Source organism: Vespula pensylvanica, chromosome 22, assembly GCF_014466175.1.
Source record: "Vespula pensylvanica isolate Volc-1 chromosome 22, ASM1446617v1, whole genome shotgun sequence".
Classification (NCBI taxonomy): Eukaryota; Metazoa; Arthropoda; class Insecta; order Hymenoptera; family Vespidae; genus Vespula; species Vespula pensylvanica.
Window position 1 is genome coordinate 3386884 of NC_057706.1, and position 15393 is coordinate 3402276.

The window sequence follows — 15393 nt, forward strand, 5'->3', positions numbered from 1 at the left end:
CTTTTTTATATTTTCCTTCTTCAAGTAGGTTACTCTAACCTCCTAGCTATTTCATTCGGCTCTATTCCGTTCTATCGAACATTCCTTTCGAATTAACGATGCCTTTTGTAACTCGCTGTCTTGTTTTACCAAAAAATCTATCCCGATCTGTTTCTGTAATCTTTACGTTCGTTTTTCCCGATCCTTTCTTTTCCCTTTTTCTTCTTTCGACAAGTCGAGACGATAATACATCGAATAATCGAGCGTTGCATTTATTTTTCCCAAGAGTACTTCCTTTACGACATTATTCGTACCTTATCTATTACTTATACTTGCTTTTCTAACGAGATTTTTGCAGCGAGATTTTCGATCGCTGTTGGATAATCGTACGGAAATAGTCGAACGAAAACTAAAGCCCTTTAAAAGTTTTCTTTTTTAAATTGTGGTAGGTAGGATAGGTAATCGCCAAACAGCTTGCGCGTGCGCCCACACACACAGAAAGAGAGAAAGAGAGAGAGAGAGAGAGAGAGAGAGAGAGAGAGAGAGAGAGAGAGAGAGAGAGAGAGAGAGAGAGAGAGAGAATTTCGTAGCATGCACTCGTTACTGAAGCAAATCGGCTCGCTCTTCCCATCAAATCGAGTAGAGTATTCCTATCCCAGTGCTCGTTCCTCCCGAGGGATTGCTCTTTTTCGAAACTTGTTCGACACAGTCCCGGAAAACCGATAACCTACGACGATCTCGAAAATGAAGTAAAGAGCGAAAAGACGCGAGAGTAGTTTCTTTCGGGAAGGATGGGAGGAGGGGAGAATGAGAGAGGGGAGAGAAGAGATCGTAAGAAAGAACGTAATAAAGAAAAGAGAGATAAGTCGGGTTACGTTTAACCGCTGTGCTAGCTATTTTATATATTAGCTACGATAAAACTCTTCGCTTAATCGAACAAATCCGTACTCGATACTCGCCTTCTTATTTATCCAAACAGCGTTGCGCTTAAAAATTCATACGAGCAAGTACATAAAAACAAAGTATTTATATCCTGCTATTTTACGAAACGAACCGTCTCTAACGATGAAAGACTCCTCGTTGTTTAAAAAATAAGGAGAAAAAAATTACAGAAGTAAAAAGAAGAAGGACGACGATAATTACTCATTTACTTGCTCATAGACATAGTCGTAGAATTCGCGAGCACGTGCTTTTCAGATGTCGGAGAAAAAAATGATGCGCGCCGTAGGAAAGAACGTGCGAAACACGTTATCGTAAGGATTATCGGTTAATCTCCTCTCGGCTCATTGATAAAGAGAGATATGAGACAAAGCGATAGAATAGACTTTACGAAGAATTTAACGAGCGGAGAGAGGAAGGAAAGTCGAACGGCCAAGAGAGGATATTGGCGTCCTTCGAGATCCTTGAAAATGTCTCTGCGTCGGAAATCGTGCGTCTGTTTCGTTGTAAGACACTTAATGCCAGACGCACGGTGCGCATAAGTAAATGGGCACAGGTGCGCATACATATCAGTATAGGAGACATGTAATTCTCTCGTTTTGTCATTCGATCGGTGTGCAAAGAGTTAACGGCCGTTAATGGAATTCCATTTAGCAGTTTTCTCACGGCGTAATCGTCTAGATCGATCCCGAGTCGGATCAATGGAGATTTCAAGATTTGTGACGTAACGTCCGTTCTTCTTCTTCTTCTTCTTCTTCTTCTTCTTCTTCTTTCAATTTTATCCGATTACGCAAGAACGAGAAAGGAAAAAAGGATTCGTCGGTGTTAAACGAGGAGGTTGTAGAAAACAGTCGAACGCTTGGAAATGTCCGGGAACATTAATGCGGAGAAAAGTATTAACGACCTCATCTGTGAATCAAATTAACGGCCGAGCCGAGAACGACTGGGAGACAGACGCACGTCCTCGAAATTCGATTGCATTAGCGAGGAGGCGCGCTTCAGAATTCCTCCCTGCGTCAAACCGTGTGTACGTACGGCCTCCGCCGGCGTGGCGCTTCGACTCTACACGCGAGTATTCATAGATTTGCATTTATATTTGATTCGAGATGCGTGGGCCGAGGCTTCGTGAAATCGTTAAGTGTTTTGCTCCGTACGAATGCGCCGGTGATTTTTCCGATAACTCTCGGTCTATAAACTCGACGGTCTCTCGTCGGCCTAAACTTAAACTATCGCATCGTATCGTTGATCGATTTCTTCTTTAATCCCATATCCGGAGAGAGAGAAAGAGAGGGAGAGGAACGTTCGAAAAATTAATTATCGAATGTACAAGAGAGAAAAGGGGATGAGCGCGAAGAGTACTTTGTCGCCTATCCCAGATAGATGTCTTTCTAAGAGTTCTCATTGAAAGTATTTAAAACTCTCTTAAACGATCGTTAGCGAAGAAAGTTGTTAAAAGATGGATCGAATATCGAAAAGTTCAGGCTTTCCGTAAAAAATAAGAATTCGCCGAGAGACGAAACGTACTTGAGGTAAGCTAAGGAATCTTTCTTTTTTCTTCTTTTTCCAAAGTTTTCTCCCTTCTTTTACTCCAAAGCATCTCTCACCTAGTTCGGTACTAATTAACGTAACTCAACGCGTTCATAAGTATATTCGAAAGAACGTTTTACGAAGATAATGATCAAACGCGATATATCGAATATTTTAATGGAAGAATGACACTGGCGGATCGGAATGCGATGTCATTGTAATGGCGCGCCGAGTTTACTCGATTATTTTCAACCGCAGAGAACGAAGGATAAACCAGCAGAGAAGAAGAAAAAAAACTAATAAAAACACCGTACAACCTTATTGTAAATACGTAGTTTCAAATCTTATTCAAGGACGTACGCAGGGTCGAATCACGCATACTCTTATCTATGTTCTCAGATATCGTTCAATTTTATTACAATTTTGTAAACATACACTCTGAAGGGTCTTTGGAGGACTTTGAGATACGAGTATGTTTACAGAAATTATATCAACAAGTTGTTTGGGCAATGTTAGACTTTGTAAAAAGTAGCGTATGAAACGGTGGAGAAACAAACGGAACGATTCGATGGAAAAGAAAGAAAAGAAAAAACGAAAAAGGAAAGGTCGAATGCGAAGGATAAAGCAAAAGCTCGAATATATCGTATTTCATCGCGTCGTTACGATTTTAGAAAAACTTTTACATTTTATTTGCGCTGACTTTTCGAGTGTCTAACGAGATTAAATACCAGTTGACGGCAGAAACCTGGTACGGAAAGTGAGCACGTAGCGAGAGAATCAACGTCCTTATCGTCCTGACATTTTTTTCGAGTGCTGCTGGCTAACATCGGAGACCACGTGGGCGAGCGTATGCGTGCCGCCACGTGAATATACACGTGGAAGGTTAAACGAGTGCGAGAAAGAGAGAGAGAGAGAGAGAGAGAGAGAGAGAGAGAGAGAAAGAGATGCGAACAAAATAGTGCGATGAAGTGAAAGGGGAGGCGACAGGGGTGGTTATACGCGCGAAAGAGAGAGAGAGAGAGAGAGAGAGAGAGAGAGAGAGAGAGAGCGAGGGAGGGAGATCGAATACACGAAGCCGAAGCCCTACGCTCTTCGCTCTTCGCTCGAGAGAACTCTACTCTCGGTGTTCAGTGCTACGATGGTCACCAAGCGAACGAGTCGCAGCCTCTCGACTACTCGTAGTTCCGAGTAACTCGCGTGCTCCGTTAACGTCTCGGTCTTCTTCCATCTAGCCATCTCTTTCTCTCTTTCTTTCTTGGCTTCTCTCTGTTCCTTCTGCCTGTCCGTTCGAGACTTGCACCGTGCGTCTCGGTTAATCGCGCCTAATTAAGACGATTCCCGTCCGAGTCTCTTACGTGCGCCGGCCTTTACGCCATCCGATGCACTTCTGTCATTGACCGTCGAGCGAAGAGGACCGTCCGTTCCTCTTACGCTTGCGAAAAGGGGAAAAAAAGGAAGATGAGATCTCTCTCGTAAATCATCGAGTCCCTTTGAGCATCGCCTCGGAAAATCGTGTCACGGACGATTTACACGCGGACTTCTCCATTTTGACGCTATAAATATATCATGCTAGCGTAGAATAGGACGGGTGTGCGTCAATCCGTCTCTTCGTGACTGTGCTTCGTTTCAAGACGAACGTTTCGTCGGCGGAGTTCGCGCGACCGCCGTATCTTCTTTCGCGAACGCGGAAGAGATCGCGAGAGTTGGTCGTCCCCTCGACGATTCAGTCCTTTTCCGAAAGAGTTCGAGTGGATCCATCTCGATGGTCTCGCGAACGTTAAAAACAAGATTCGAGATAGCCAGTACGAGAGAAAATAAAATCTTTCGTCTGGCTCGATCGAGATTCTAATTATAAAGATCTGGCTCGAGAGTCCGTCGACTCATCGATCTTTGTCTTCGTTTTCGAGACGTTATCGCTCCGCAAAAATTGTTTAAAATATCGATCAAGACGTAACAACCGGAGTCGAACGTGACGGAGAATGAGGAGAGAGATTTAAAGAGAGAAAAAGGGAGAGATCAAAGATAGGTACATCTCGTAAATTTCTGATGAAGTACCAAGAGGAAACGACGTGCGGTGCTTCGAGGAGGAAAGTTTACACGTGCCTGTTGATCGACTTTCATCGTTTTGCCTCAACCAAGGAACACTACCACGTGCTCGATAATACGCTTCGTCCGACGTTTAAACGTGAGTAATCTGCGCGTACGACGTCTTTATTTCTTGGCGTCGGCGAATCTCGAACAAGATGCTATTACGAGTGGCACGCTAATCAACGTACTTCGTTTGTCTCCCCCACGAAGAAGTTTACATACATTTAAAGCTGCTGGCTTACTCGTTTGAAGAGACGAAGAGAGAGAGAGAGAGAGAGAGAGAGAGAGAGAGAGAGAGAGAGAGAGAGAGAGAGAGAGAGAGAGAGAGAGAGAAAGGAAGAAAACGGACATACGAATAGCTCGCGTCATCGGATTACGATGAAAACGTCGTACTTGTCGAGATCGTTTCCAGAGAGATCGTGACGAGGACGATGCCTTTGGGCTTTCAAGACGCGATCTGCACGTTGGGGGAGAACGAACGTGAATGACTCGACACGGGTAAGCGTTAAATTAATCGCTCGCGCAGTCCTTAATTTCTGGGACGAGCGTAACTCGACTCGGTCGCGTTTTTCCCGCGCCTTTCTCGTAATCGTCGTCGTCTGGATGTTGCGTTACGAGAAATAAATCGAGATGACGCGAGTCGTCTCACGCAAACGAGCCCAACGATGAGAATAAATCTAAAGACGCTTGAACGCGACTAAATCTCGTCACCTCGCGGATAATTCCATATTATCTATGAAAAATATCGATAAAGCTAAAAGAAAATTTCTTTCTCTGTGCGATTAAACCGCCCTTCTCGATACTTATCTTCGATGATTCCTTTGGATTATCTCGAACCCGTTGGAAGTCGGAAGATAAAGACCGTAAATACGTATATTCGAAAACTCGATAGAATTGCTCCTCGAGCCCTGACTATTCACCTGAATAGAAAAAAGATTTGTCTAACGGTAATCCTTCCGCTAGCCTACAATCCAGACAATTTATATGGCATCGGTGAGTAACGAGACGCAACGAGCACGCTGTCTCGACCGATTATCCGGGTTAAGCCCACGGTAGAATTCCAAGATTCGATTTATCACCCCCAAAGTTGAAAGAGAAGCTCGAGTTGGCTCGTGCCCTCGACCGTCACGTCGCGTTCGCTTACGTTACCGGATCGACCTTCGGCCACTTCTTATTTCTTCTTTCCGCCCTTTCTTTTAATCTAATTCTCCATTTCCCGGATGAACGTTCAACTTTTTTTTTTCGAGAAAAGCTCTAATCCGTTGGCTTCGTTCCTAACTATATTCCTAGCCATTACAGCACTCGTCTTACAAGAGACGAAAAATTGGAATCTTTCCTACATTCCAATGAATTTTAATCTCAAGTAGGTATCGGACAAAGTTGCTACCTTCGTAAAACATCGATTCTCGACCTTACTCGCTCCGATTAATTCCTAATTACGCGTTATATTGTTACGCCTCTAAGATCATCTCGTGTGAGCGGTAAGACAAGAACGACGTCCCAAGACAAATTCTACTCGTATATCTACGAATACACACAAACATACACACATAATAAGCAAAAGTTGACGCGTGCTCGACTACCGAGGAAGATCTCTTCATCTATTTCAGTGGATTGCCTTGTCGGAAGTATCACTCAACGGGACCTCTCTTCCTATTGTGATAAAACACGTGAAGAGAAAGAGAGAGAGAGAGAGAGAGAGAGAGAGAGAGAGAGAGAGAGAGAGAGAGCGAGAGTGAGAGTGAGCAAGACCGCGCTTCGTTTCTCTTTATCTTCTCTCTTCATTCGTGGCTTTGACTTTGGACAAGATATGAAAAAAACTTTACCGTTCTCGTTCGCTATTTGACCCTTTTTCCTTCCATCAAGAGGGATCGCAACTGTCTGATTCTGAATGCCCGTTTTTCAAGACGACCAAGAGTAGACAAAAGCGAACGTTTTATCTCTTCGAAGCACGCGTCGCGTCCGTGTCAAAAATAGAGAGAGAGAGAGAGAGAGAGAGAGAGAGAGAGAGAGAGAGAGAGAGAGAGAGAGAGAGAGAGAGAGAGAGAGAGAGATTTGGGAGAGAACAGAAAGAGAGATAAAAAAAATGGAAGAATTTAGCTCTCGTGGCCAATATCGCGTCTTAAATCATTTCATTCGAGCGAGCGGATACGTCGTTAAAATTTCACCGTTCGGCAGTTTTCGAGTAGCGGGAATGGATTTTAAATCAACGATTTAAAGGGCACTGTGCGTAAAGCTGCAAAGGGTCGAACTTGGAGACTACTAGTGTTCTCTCTCTCTCTTTCCTCTGACGTCGAGGGACGCTCTCGTTCTTCGATCTTTGTTTTTGAAGGACGAACTCGACGTCGGTGACAGCTGTCAACGGTGTCAAGACGTCGCGTGAAAAGAATTTTCACTCGCTCGTGCGCCCTCGTGCACCCTCGTGCAACCTCGCGACGTGAAACGAGAGAGAGAGAAAGAGAGAGAGAGAGAGAGAGAGAGAGAGAGAGAGAAGGGGAGGGAGGGAGAGAGAGAGAGAGAGAAAATCGCGAGCAATTTGTCAATTTTATGCACACTTCGCGAATAATGATCGAAAGTGGAACACGTGACCACGACGTACATTGTTCGCCGACAATGGAATCGGATGTTTTGTCAGACATAATAGAACGCGTGGCCTACGCGCTAATGAAAGGGTTGCACCTTTGAATACATCGACACACGCATGTACGTTTACGTACATATGTACATGCGTATCCGAAGCTTACAGCAGTGCCCGAGTTTGCCTAGCCCGTGCCCTTGTAATCTAAACGTTTTCTGCGTATCAGAGGACCGACGTACTCGTCGCTACATTCCTATAGAGTTACTTTCCCTCTCTAAAAGTTCGACTCAACGATAGCCATGTTCGAGGAATTTTAAAGACGAGTTTTAAGGTCTCTTTCGACGATCTGTTCGTACAACTTTTTGTTTCTTTTTAATCGTATACGTAGAATAATGATATTTCGTAATCGCCAATTATCGAAATATAACCGCTGTGTCAATCGGAGCATCTCCAAACGTCTGCTAAGCCATCAAAGCTTCGGCCAATGTCAGAACGTCGAACGTGTGTAGTTTAAAACTGGCATGAAACAATGGAAGGCTGCGCTCGGATCTAGAGTAAAAGTGCCACTGTCATTTGCAAGTCGCGATTGCACGAACTGCTCTCTTACATGTACGATAGTTTTCTATGTGCGCGGTCCTGAATAGAAGAAGACCAAAAGTACGATTGCACTTGGTGTCATCGCCATTGAAAACTTTATTCTACGCTTTTGTACCTTCGCCCTTCGGCGTGTCGTTGATAACGACATATTCCGATGCACGTTGTGCGTTGACTTTGACGCGTGCTACAAAATCACTCATAAATCGAAGGCAAAGTTATTTCGTCGATGTAATCGAAAGATACAGATTGCTTTCCCGATGCTCGTTTCGAATAAAAATGGAACGTTAGATAATAATCGTGTTTCTGTTTCCATGGTTTAATCGTTCGACGCATCGACGACCGACATTCCGTTAAAGTTTCGCCAGACGAGAAGCGATAATCGTCGTCGAACGAATATGGTTTCCCTTCGATCGTTATTATTATTAGATATTATTTAGGATGTCCGCCTGTAAATGACGGTAAATGAGTTCCGGTAGTACCAAGTAAACCAAGCGCGCCACGATTGGACTACAATTTCGTTCCACGAGGCAGATCTTTAAGCCAATAAAATATTGAATATCGCAAATACGAAGCAATCGCTGGCATCCGTAGAGATGTTCGGTCACTCGCGGAGAAGCGTCGAGTGTTTCCGTGAAAGAAGAGTCAGCAGGTTGAAAGTTTTAACCGGAACTAAATATAGAAATTGCAAACTTTTCTTCTCTCTTCGAGTACGTTTTAATCTTCCTGGAGTACGTATTCGCTCGAAGCTCAGACTCAATTTAATCTCGGCGAGATGATTAAGGCCACGTTGATGGATATACGGTGCAACGCTCGAAATTATATTCATCGAGGTACCGAGGTAAGACAATGGAGTTTCTCCTGACCGCGGTACGCTCTTGGAACGTAGCTAATTTCGCGTGTAAATAGCTACCGATTCCCAAAGCGGAAGGATACGTATCCACGGAACGGTGCCCGCGTACCTTCCAAGATATTCTCGAATCCGTTGGAACTAAGCGACATCGGGCCCTTCCGAAAAACTGCGAGAGCCGATAGTCTTGTAAGAAAAATCACTGTTTGCATCTAAGATTTCCGTAGTTTGATAAATCCTCTCTAAAGAGAGAACTCCAAAGAGGCGGGGAACGACGGAGGCGGCCCTACAAATATTTGTTCGGCTCCGAGGAAAAGGGACGCGAACGTACTTATATCCGTGGGACGGCGAATAAACTTACTCGACTTTGCGATCAACGGATTTTACATTACTTTGTTCTCTTAGATTTAGTCGATATCGACGGTGTCGTTAATTAAACTTTTAAGATAACGGCTCTACTAGTCAATGAGAATGGAGAGACGACAAGGTCGACGTAAGAAGGAACTGTCTTTTGAACGGCCACGTTTCTGATAAATCACCGGCTATGCCTAGATTTAATTTTAAACGCGTCTCGCTCGGCAGACGTCACGACTAAACTGGAAGCTTTAGCCATCGTTGAGATTCCAAGCCGATTTGCTTCCCCAGCGGGACCGTCTCTCCTCTGTCTCGGTTAAAGCATACGAAACCGTCTGATTATCGTAGATTGCATTACAATGCGAGCGCTCGGCTAATAGCTAAAACGTTTCATCTCTCCCTTTTATTCTTCCCTTCGATCGTTCCGAATGAATCTCTCTGGAAGAGAAAGAGAGGGAAGACTCTTCGTCCTCTCGGCATTCAACGTGGACGTCCGAGTTTAGAAACATTTTAATTTCCCTTCGGCGCGCGAGACGCCGGAAGACGTCGAGAGGGAAAAAAAATTGATCGGAACGAGAAGGGTGCTTCGTATCGTACCGTTCTCTTGCACAGCCCTACAAATGCACGACGAGAAAGGGCGATCTCGTTTTTCTTTCGCTCGCAAACGATACCTTTCGTTTACGAAGATCGTTTACGAAACGGCATATCCAGCCCGGTCTATCCCATTAGAACCTAACGGAGCAAAAAGAAGAACTAGAAAAATACAAGTAGAAACTTCTCTCGAACGATTAATACTCGATTTGCCGTTAAACGTTCGGTCTTTAGGAGTCTACAACGAAGATCGCATCTTGATAGAGAGGTTCGTTAAGGCAACATTTGTAATATAATTATAACGTGTCCCCGGCTAATGACGATCTCACTTTTACAAGGATTTCAGAGAAGTTGCTTTGATAATCGGTCGAATCCCACGAGAAGAAGATATTGCGACGTTCTTCCGTTGGACTAGGTGTTATCTGAAAGAAAGGTAGATAGATAGATAGAGAGAGAGAGAGAGAGAGAGAGGAGGGGGGGAGACGTGGCGAATTAGATAAGCATACGTCGTGCGTTCGAGCGACTTTAAAAGCAAGAATCGTTGGCGCGTCTTCGAGCCGAGAGACTCTCGATTACTTATCAACGGACGAATGCCGGTAGGCACTCGACGACGGACGGCAATAGTAACAGCAACAGAACCGTGGGCAGCCCGAGTCGTTTATTCGTGGACCAAGAGTACCCACGTGGACGGCTTCATTCTTTCTCTCTTTCTTTTCCATCGTTTCACCACGCAACCACTCTCGCGTGCACGCGAACTTGTAACAGGATCGAGTTAAATGTCGATAGGTAAGTACTCCTAGGTGAGAGAAAGACGGTTCTTTATCGATGAAACTCGAAGAAAGGGAAAGAAAAAACCGAGCAAAGAAATGGAAGAAGAAATAGAGAAACCGCATCGGTCGCCGCAATTACCAGTTACAGCTGTCCAGAGAGGAGGAAGAAGACGAAGACGAAGACGAAGAAGAAGAAGAAGAAGAAGAAGACTGGTAGATGCAACTAGGCACGTGGCGACTCTGTTCGAGAGTTATTCTTAGCTTGGACTTCGACGCGCTACCGCCTACCTGAGCTTCCTTTTGGAAAGAGAACAAAAGGCGGGTTACCGTCGAGCCAACCAGAGAGCAACATAATTGGAGTATTGCGCCGACAAAAGAGAAATTATTTTCATCTTCCCTTTTTCACATTTCGAAGCAACGAAAACATTTTATTTCTTTACGAGACATCGACGAGACGCCGATTAGGGGACAACGATAATTACGCACGTTATTCTCGATGTTTCCGTCGAGAAATTCCCATCGAGGTTTTGATATTTTAAGATGATCCATTACATCCGAAAGAAATTGTTTCACGATACTCGTAGGTAAAGAGAGGATAAGGAAGAGGACCGCGGCACTGAAAACCTAAAATGGTCTCGCGAGCACGCCTCGTAATACCGGATCGTGACTTACACCGAGTTCTGGTCATTATCCGGCAAGTTCGAGCCAGAATGCATCGTGCATCTTGGCGGATTACAGGGTAAATGTACTCTGAACATCGAATCTTCTATTTGCTCGTCGATTCATAATTTTGCGCGAATTTATCGCCGAGCGTTCGGACGTGGAAAGAAAGAGAGAAAAAGAAAAAGAGAATCCTCTCGTTCTCTCCTTTTCGAACGACATTCGGCACGATAAATGTAAGATTCTCGAACATAGATCCAAACCGATTCGAATGAATCCTCGTGGGTATTATCGAATATGTCGGAGACGTCAAATTATAGCAAGCTTTTCGCATATTTTCTTAAAGTTCCCTAACGTTGAGGCATAAGTCATCCCTCTTTGAGAAAGGTAAGCAAAAGGACGAAGAAGCGGCGGAAGAAGTCTAGTAGCTGGCGAAACGTCGCAAACAAATTGGCCGGTTGCTTTGGACGGCCGCAGCTGTATACAGATATTCATAGCCACTTGACCCGAATGCGAAGAGAACGTATCGTATCGTTGAGAGGATAGAGGTGCTCGGAGGGGGTTTCTTAGCCCAATAAAACGTGAAATACGGGGTGTAAGCAGCATTTCCTACCTCTTTTCCTCGTCCAAACGACGCGATGGCTGAGAATGCATCTCTCGGCTTTTGCTTTCTCTCTCTCTCTCTCCTTCTCTCTTTATAATATATTTCTTCTCGCCGTCTCTCGCATCGGAAGGAAAAACGAGAGCGCACGGGAGGCTGCACGAATCGATGATTTTGGCGAATGCTGGAATCGTTGTCGGTGTGTTGTCGAAAATGAACGAAAAAAAACTCCTTTATCGTACATAAAAGAGAAATAGATAGATAGACGGATAGACAGATAGATAGATAGATAGATAGAGGGAGGGAGAGAGAGAGAGAGAAAACGACGATACGAGCTTTTGAAGGAAATAGAGTGTGGGCTGTACGAAGCTATCGCTTTCTTTCTTTTTTCGTTTTCTTTGTTTGCTTTTCATTTCTTTTTTTAAACTTAGAATCCAGAAGCACGTGCACTCCTACGTATTAACGATCGAGCTCTGGTTTGTTACGAGTTAACGAACGTCGTGGTTAATAGCGAACGTTTTTTCAATATTCTCTTTGAAACGGTTGTCCGCCATCTGGTATCTCGCCGAAATTCAGCGATCAACGAGAGGAGTAACGAGGGATGGATCACGAAAGGACAACCGTGGGAGAGACGTCGTTCAATTTTCGTTGGCTTACAATTTTGTCTTTTTTTAATACACAGACACAGATCAAGCCTCTCTCGCTAATGAAATCCGTTCTTGGAAGTTCTCATCGTAAAAGTCGATAAAGAAGCTCGATGAGAAGAAGCATTCGGAGAATGAAAAATCCCAAGGAAGACGAACATTCACCGATATTAACCACGATCGATTCTACCTCGTAGTATTATTAATCGTTGAAAGAGCGTTTATATCTTTTTATTAACCGTAACCTACTTTTATTTATTTCTTTCTTTTTTCTTCTTATTTATTTTTTTTCTTTGACAAAAATCAAGACAAAGCTGGAAGTAGCGTAATTTTTCAATGAACGGCAAGTTTTGGAGATTTTTATAAAAGTTTCTTTCCCACACAATATCGTTCTCTCTCTATTCACGTCTATTACTTTAACGCTATTAGTCTCAGCTATCCAACGGGGTAACGCTGCCAACATTGTAACGTAATCGGAATAGCCGACGGTCATACCCGAGAGTCTGCATAATATCGACTTAATTAATCCGAGCGTTATATGGTACGAGAAAGAACGGCCGACGGCCGACTTAATCGCGATTTAAATGAAACAGCGAGACAGAATTACGGACGCAGTGTTTGTTCGATTGAAAAGTGCCGTAGAATGACGCTCGGCGTAATTGCGAGAGTAGTAACGATTATTGAGCGTTTTATAATTGCTAAACTAACGATTCGTCGGAGCTCATCCAGCTCCAGAGATAAAAACGGCGATGAACGAATTCGGAGGAGATTGCGAGTGAGTCAGTGAGGGAGAGAGGGAGAAAGTAAATGCACACGGCAGGCGGGCAGCCGTGCGCGGAACACGGCACGAGAGAGCAAATACAATCATGCGTCTGTCCTGTTCTGCAATTCCATCGTAATTTCGCGTAATTGCCTGGCGTGAATCAGTCTGGACGAAGACGACGAGCACGACCACGACTACGACAACGACGAAGACGATGGCGCATCGACGTATGCAACCGCAATGGGTACACACGTAGGGTTACGGATAAAGAAAACGTACGATATATGTGCATTAATCCTCTCTCATTCTCTTATTAGACAGTAGACCAGTATTGTATCCGACGAGTTTACGATTATTATCCTAAGGTTCGTTTCATTTAGAACGACCACTCTTCGTTTAAACGTCGACGTAATTGCCAGATGCAGACTCCGGCATGCTTATCTACACTTTTATTCGAGCTAATATCGAAATCGGTCGGAAAAATAAATAAAAACTCTTCTCGTTTAGCGCGTTTAAATAACGTCGAGTTTTCTTGCAATGTCATTGTAATCTCTGGGTCTGGCGGTGATGCTGCGCATGGATCAGACGAGACAGAGAGAGAGAGAGAGAGAGAGAGAGAGAATATCTGGTGTTTACATCAGGGCCGATATATCGCACGCTTTACATGCAGAGACAAGCGCTTCTCCTCTACATCGAGTAAAAAAAAAATGAGTGCCGAGAGTTATCTCCTACTAACCTACACATGTATCGTATATAGTAGTATACACTTTGCAATCTCTCGACCTGATTATTTTTACGTAATAAGAGCGTTCCTACGTTTAACGAACCCTCTTAGATCGTTCACATGTGTACGTATACATACGCGTATGTACATATCGTACGTGTCGTTACGTATATTCAAAATTTATGATTTTCATAGCGGCGTCTATGAAGATCGTTCTCGAAATATACCTTCTATTTTAGTGTTGGCTGGCTCTCGTCGAGTTAAACGCCGGATAGAAGAGGATGAAGCGTTTGAAACAACAATGACGTAACATTCTGACGAGTTTGTTGACTCTATACGTACTCTGTACGTACGTACGTTCGTACATATGTACGTGCTCGGAATAAATCGATTTTGCCGCGTCCTATAGTATAGACATACTAATTCATGAAAACCATCGTTCGTAAATTCCATTGAAAGTGTTTGGTGGAAAAGTTTCTCGAGTCGAATTTCTTTCGAAATCGTTTCAACGATCGACTCTCTCTCTTTTCTTCTTCTCTGCTTTTCACAGAGTCCTCTCATAAATCTGGTTAAAGGACGTCACGTAAAAAGAAGGAAATCGCTCTATCCTTTCTTTATGGGAACGAATATTTATCGTGAAAATCGATAATTACATCGAGTTCCTCTTCAAAGCGTATACGCGAGTGCAACGACTCGAACTATGGCACGTTTCTTCTCTTAGCTCGAAGGCAGCCAGGAGCAAGCATCTCTTATTAAATCTCAGCTCGGAATTGTTATTAAGCGTATACTATCGTTGCACCCGCGATCTTTCGAGGCGTATATTTCACGTTTGCTTAGGGTTAATGCTTAAAGAAAACAGTACGTTTATCTTGTATCCGTACTCGCTCTTGCACCGACACACGCTTACATATATACGTACATACGTATACTTACCTATCGGTCGTTTGACACCGTGCTGTAACGTTATACCTTCTGTTTCCAGAGAGTGTCTCTGGACGACTAACGCGATAACGTCCAACCATATTTACACTAATTTCCAGACCGGAGTAAACAGATACGCGTACCGAATTCGAAGAGCGAATCGGTTGTTTGTAATTTCCTTTGAAATCGATCGACCTTGCAGAATTCCCTAGCGTTTCCAGATATTGATTTTGCTACGTTTTGCCGGGGCGTCGGCGGAGCTCTGCAAAACCTCCTGCAACGTGGAAAGATAAATTCCAGGGTGGGCGGGGGTGAGAGAGGGGGAGGGGTAAAAGGAGGAGGAGGAGGAAAAGGGAAGTGGGAGATGCACGAAGGGAGAAAACGTGAGAAATCGCATCTGAGAGAGACCTCTCGAGCTTATCTACTATCTTGTCGGTTATTGAAAATCGGCTCTTCGGATGTCGTGCTCGTAACATCTGTGTAGGTAACCGCAAAAGAGAAAATCCGCGTACGCAGGAGCGATTGAGAGACAAAGAAAAAAAAAAATTGTAGAACGTAGAAAATATAATCGATAGCTGTCCGCACGAGAAATTAAAGGGTTTATTAAACCGAGAGAGAACGACAGGCACCATATGTAAGGACTCGAAGATCCGATGTCCGAGCATGGGACGAGCTTACGTCCGTCCCATCGAATGGCGTAAAAAGTAAATGCAAAGGTTTCTGGTATCAAAGTTCGAGTAATAAACGGAGATATATTGTATTCAGCGAGCGAAAGACTGTATACTTCGTTTAGAGAAATGTCGCGAAATA

At 43.9% G+C, this 15393-nt stretch overlaps 2 protein-coding genes across 12 annotated transcripts in view; one reads left to right on the top strand and one right to left on the bottom strand.

The window, feature by feature from the left end:
* The window catches only part of LOC122636488 (mediator of RNA polymerase II transcription subunit 20), an 89237-nt gene that overhangs the window by 32306 nt on the left and 41538 nt on the right, over nucleotides 1-15393 (bottom strand). The gene's annotated exons all lie outside the window — the stretch shown is intronic.
* LOC122636484 (facilitated trehalose transporter Tret1-2 homolog) overlaps nucleotides 1-15393 on the top strand; it is a 51707-nt gene that overhangs the window by 22934 nt on the left and 13380 nt on the right. The window contains exon 3 of one of the 9 annotated variants that reach the window (XM_043827730.1): nucleotides 4498-5031. The exons of 3 other annotated variants lie outside the window; for them this stretch is intronic. Coding sequence is in view for 1 of the 6 variants with exons in the window: in XM_043827724.1 (XP_043683659.1) it covers nucleotides 13153-13182 (30 nt within the window). In the remaining 5 variants the exon portion in view is untranslated. Of the gene's footprint in view, nucleotides 1-2236; nucleotides 2448-3590; nucleotides 5032-12433; nucleotides 13214-15393 lie in introns of those variants that run through there. 5 more of the 9 variants (XM_043827729.1, XM_043827732.1, XM_043827731.1 and 2 more) reach the window with 5 other exon arrangements.